Raw genomic sequence first — 5586 nt, forward strand, 5'->3', positions numbered from 1 at the left:
TTTTTCAACATGGCGAGTCAAAAAGAACAACGACCGCATAAGCGAAGAAGAAGAAGCACTGGAACCGACGAAAAAGAGCGCTCAGCGCCCTGCTCGGTCTTCCCGCGCATCACCTCCACAATTACCCATAGCGGTCGTAGAGTTACCGACAGTGACGACGAACAGACCGCCGTGAGAATGACCTCAAGTTCAAACATTCCGCCCGCCTTCATTAACTAAGGTAATGAACAATCAGCTAGGGATTCGTGGTTAATAGGTAACGGGCAGAGCTTGACAACTGGCCGCTTTAAGATTGAGGTTTGAGTTTTGATCGTGACTACTCTGGTGTGGCCATCTTGCCCGGGATGAGTAGCAATGATCCGCCCCAAGGGCCACTTAGCTGGTGGGTAACGCTCATCAATGACAAGAACGAGAGTTCCAACTTGAAGAGAAGGAGAGACTCGATTCCATTTGTAACATGCGTTATACCTTTGGAGGCATTCCTGTGACCATCTAGTCCAAAAGGACTCAAACGTCTTTTGAATAAGCTGCCATCGTGACAACCTAGCAGTATTCGTAAATTCAAGAGAAGGCTCTGGAACGGTAAGTGGAGCACATCCCATAAGGAAGTGTCCTGGTGTCAAAACATTAAGATCATCAGGATCTTCAGTCAAAGGGCACAAAGGCCGGGAATTCATAACAGCCTCAATTTGAGATAAGAGAGTGGTCATCTCTTCATAAGTGAAAGTGGCATTGCCGACTACACGTACGAGATGATGTTTCATGGACTTAACTCCCGCCTCCCACTTGCCTCCAAAATGAGGTGCGGAAGGGGGATTAAAGTGCCACTGTGTACCGTTATTGGCTAACAGAATAGCTATGGTGGATGATTCCTGACAAGCTTGCGAGAAAAGCTTTCTTAATTCTGAGTCTGCGCCTTTGAGAGTCGTGCCACAGTCACTAGTTAACGTGGTGCAGATTCCGCGTCTTGATACAAATCTCTTGTATGCCGCGATAAAGGCGTCAGAAGAGTAATCAGTAACGAGTTCCAAGTGAACTGCAGAGGTAGCAAAGCAAACGAACAATGCTACGTAGGACTTATAGGTGCGTGCATTTTTACCTTTCCACGTCTTTATCAAAAAAGGACCAGCATAATCAATGCCGGTGTGCGTAAAAGGACGGGAGGGAGTAATGCGTTCTGAGGGAAGTTGTCCCATTAGTTGTTGAGCTCGCTGCTGACGAAAGCGAGTGCATCTAATACATTTTACGATCCAAGATCGAACAGGGATTCGCCCACCAATTATCCAGTACTTAATACGGATAATCGATTGAGTAACTTGAATACCTCTATGGAATGATGGGCATCAGCTATAATAAGGGTGGTCAATGCTTGACTGAGCGTGCGTCCACGCTAGGTTAATCTAGCTTAGATACAATCAAAAGATCTAATAAGAGAATTAAATTTTGTTATCCTTACTTTCTTTTAAGTAAATGCAATGAGTTTAATTCCGGATACAACATTAGTCAGAAATATCTAATCTCATAATGATCCAGATATAAGAAGCACAAACTCATAACTATAGATTCTAATTCACGTACGCCAAAGGTTTACGCATAGATCGCATTCCCTTTAAGACGGAACCGACTCAAAATCCTAGTCGGACTGCTAAGCAGAAACATAAGCTAGATAATGGTCTCCAAAGAGCCAAATTCCAACCACTTTGAGGTTGCAAGACAACATAAGTGCACAAGTGCTACGACGGATAGGCTTCAGCCTCTTAAAATTCTTAAGCTTTCAGCCTAGACAATATCCATAGGCTTTCAGCATCAAACAGGTTCTTAGGCTCTCAGCCTCAAGAGGCTTCTAGCCCCACACAACTACAAGACGGTAGGTTACAGAGTCTTACAGAGGTCAACTGCCACTACAGATGGCTACAAAGCAACACAGGTGCTTAAGTGCCACCACAGATAGGCTACAACCTCTTAAAGTTCTTAGGCGTTCAGCCTCAACAATATCTATAGGCTTTCTGCCTCAACAATATACTTAAGCTCTCAGCCTCAGGTGAGCTACTGGCTCCACAGAATTGCATTTGACGATAGGCTACACAGCCTTGCAACAGATAGTGCAATCGCCGACAGGCTTTACAACCCTACAAAGGTTTCTATCCCACGGCATATACAATTAAAACCAAGATATAACGCCTCCTAGTTGCAATTATGATTTGTACAATACACCTTTGTATTAGGTGAACTTAATAGACCAAGGATATAATCCAGTAAATGACTTTCTTTCTTTTCTGAAGTTATTCACATTAACGACAGATGGACAGAAAAGTCTACTTGATTTTTGCGCGCACGCTCACTTAACAGGACCCATCCCAAAGGGAAAGTAACTCTAGATATCCGTTGTGGAGTCTCTACAAGGTTATATCGTTGAGTGGCCAGATGAGATGGTAAGAGATTATTCCACCGACCTCGATCGACCATAGCTCTTGTACAAAGATTTTGGCTAGTCTAAAGATAGGATAGAAAATCCTAGACGATCAAGAACTCATCACTAATCAATAGAGCTTTTCTGTCTGGAACTTGACTGTTAGGATGACAGCCAATCGTGAATTGAAAGATACCACTTATCGGTTTCCAATGAAGTCCGAGAGTACCAACAACAAGATGATCATAGTCAAGCGACAATGAGGATATCTGTTCCTCCTTAGGAATTTAAGACAAGTAGGTCGGAATGGCTAGCGGACGATTATATGTCTACTCAACAATAACTCAAAACCGCCCGCCATGAAGAGCAGGTTTGACCAATTGATAATGTCCCAAGCCCATTCGACACTGTTCGAACCTCTAAAGAGGTCGCATGCCTATTTCCCTTTTTGCAAATAAGAAAATGCTAGTGGGTACTTAAAACCCTCATCATGTAATAACAGCTAAAGAGCGCATAATACTAGAAACGGGGCAAAAGCTAAGCCACAAGCAATAGTAGCCAATTGCTATACTCATAAGTTGGGTGACTGATCACGCCATGAACTCTGTGAAACTTATAATCGAATGAATGAATGTCCATGTGACACTACATCCTCTTAATTTTGCATCAGAAACCATAGGTAAATAGTCGGAGTTACACCAGTAACCCGAACAAGTCTGACTGTAGTTAAGCCACAGCAGGAAATAAGCAATGAGTTGTAGGACTCAATCTTGTAAATATAATAAGCAGCCCGGCAGTTGGGCAACGTTTTCTTTCACTTCCGTGATGTAACAGTGAAGATACACCATAAGATTCAAGCGAATGTTTCGAAACTACGTTCATGTAATGAAACCGTTAATATTCGGTTAGAAATTCTGAATACAATTTGACATAGTCAAGGTCCGTAGACGATCTATTAGACACCTTAAGCGTCAAACGTACAGCATGGTCATGGATCTTCAAAATGATCGACCGCTTTCTTAAAAGAAATCGTACAACAACTTGACCCCTCCCATTGCGAGTGTGAGTTGACATAATTTAGTCTTCACCAACTTGATCACAATAAGAAAGATCGCAGTCGAAAATGCTTCATCAAGCTTTCAAGATTTATAAATTCCCTTATAGCAATTATCAAAAAAGACTAAGACTTGTAATCTATAACCATGAGCTAAAGCTATCTTAGGGTAAACAGAACTTGAAACAATACAGTCCATTTTGATAAGTTACATGACTGGAAAACCAACAGGTTCCTCAATAATACTTTCTCTTAAAAGTTTGACTGTAAAAATATAACAATACTGATATCAAATTTAACTTAATAAAAAGAGCTTGGGAGAAACGACTTGTAACTCCTTTAAGTGCGATCATAATCTTTCCTGTAAACAAGACAAATAGTAAACCAGCTGTACGTTTTACAAGAATCTAAACTAGCACGAAACATTAAAATGACAATTTAAAGTAAAACTTTAGTTAACAGGAGATCTTTCCCTTAGTGTCAACATATTTATCCAACCCACTCCTATGAGAGGTATCTGAGATTTCATATAAAACAGACGTAAACATTGGACTAGTCGCTAAGTGACAAAAAACAAACATACTTCCGATCCTTGACCGAGTAAACTTTAATTCTCGAAACATGTTTAGTGGGAGACAAAACGAAAACAAAGGCACTTACCAATAATCAAGAATAATTTACTGACTCTAACTTGACCAATAAATGGAAAGCTTGTAAGGCAGATTCCATTAACAGACTAGCGGTTGAATCTAATTCAGAGGAACTCTCCCAGTTCCTTGTTGACTCAATAATTTACTGATTTAATAATTAACTGCTTTGAGCAGCTCGATACAATAGCAACACACCGCTAGCTTTCTTTGTAAAGCAAGTCGTTAGTATAATAGCTTCGAATTATGCCACGAGAATGAGGATAACTCATGAGTGACAAAACAAAGCAAATTACTTGAAACGATATTTCCTTCAATCTTCCTTGAAGACGAAGCATCAAAGACTTTCTACGAGAATAGATGGGCTTACCTGTAAAAGCCTTTTCATAATTGTGCAATTTCAATCATTTAGTCATAAAGAATTCCAGGAACATCTTTCATGTAACCAATTCTTTCGATGAATAACCAAGCTGTTTCCACATGTTGACTACCGCAGAGTCCTTTAGCGAAACAACCATAACAAAAGAGGATTTCATCTCAGGAATCCACAGATCTTCCTAAAAGTGTCAAGGTTCGACAAATCTGCCTTGCAGCAATGTAACCTTCCAAATCAGCTGAAACATTCTCAGTAATGCATTTTAATTAAATAAGCAACGTAAAGCATCGTTCCAACAGCCATGTGCTTTCAAAAACAAGAGATTAAAGTTTTCCATGCTCTAACCAAAAGATTAACAATTAAAATAAGTAGTGGTACTTAAATGAGTACGCCAATTCAGGTTAAGCTCAGTTTCAAATCTTAAATTCCTCTTCTGGGAATAATGTAAGATAATCCACAATCAAGAAGCTACCGTTTGCGAGATGCCGTTCTTGACGTCATCTCCAAAATACTTCTTCGCTCTCAGCGACTTAATAAGTTCCATTTATTTCGACATAACCCTCGTTAGTCCTTACTAAACAATTCTCAGAAAAAACATATAAACCATTACAGATGACCACCCCATCAATACAAACTGACCGTACAACAAACAGAGTACTGGCATAACAAGCAATAATAACTTATCTCAATTCTCCATGAGAATCGTGAGACATCCACTAAATTCTTGAGAACCGAAATTCTAACTTTCACACTTGATAAGGCTATCACACGACTTAGCGTTCAAGGAAGAGAAAATGAGCTCTCACTCAATATTACTCACAATGTGACTTACTCTCATCTTTTCCTATTTCTGCCCTTTCAAGGGCGCCGTCTGTCAGAGGGATCCGGCTCGAAGGACCAAAATGTTCGATAACCACTAAAGGTTCGTTTCTTAACTCTTAACTGAAACAAGGATGCAAGTAGATAAACGTTTACACTTATATGAATTTTAATTTGAATATTGTTTTACTTTAATTACGTCTAACATGAATATTTAGAACACATGTAAATGTATAAATCGAGAATATTTTAATTAGATTTTGAATTAGAATTATTATTG

The 5586-nt window shown here is 39.8% G+C and overlaps 1 protein-coding gene across 1 annotated transcript; it reads right to left on the bottom strand.

Moving 5' to 3' along the window:
• Nucleotides 1-215: 215 nt before the first annotated feature.
• On the bottom strand, nt 216-1196 carry LOC108773617 (uncharacterized). Its single transcript, XM_018539482.1, has one exon. The coding sequence runs from the start codon at nt 1194-1196 to the stop codon at nt 216-218; it is 981 nt and encodes a 326-aa protein (XP_018394984.1).
• Between the last annotated feature and the right edge of the window lie 4390 nt (nt 1197-5586).

This window comes from Cyphomyrmex costatus, unplaced genomic scaffold (assembly GCF_001594065.2).
Source record: "Cyphomyrmex costatus isolate MS0001 unplaced genomic scaffold, Ccosl1.0 scaffold2150, whole genome shotgun sequence".
NCBI lineage: Eukaryota > Metazoa > Arthropoda > Insecta > Hymenoptera > Formicidae > Cyphomyrmex > Cyphomyrmex costatus.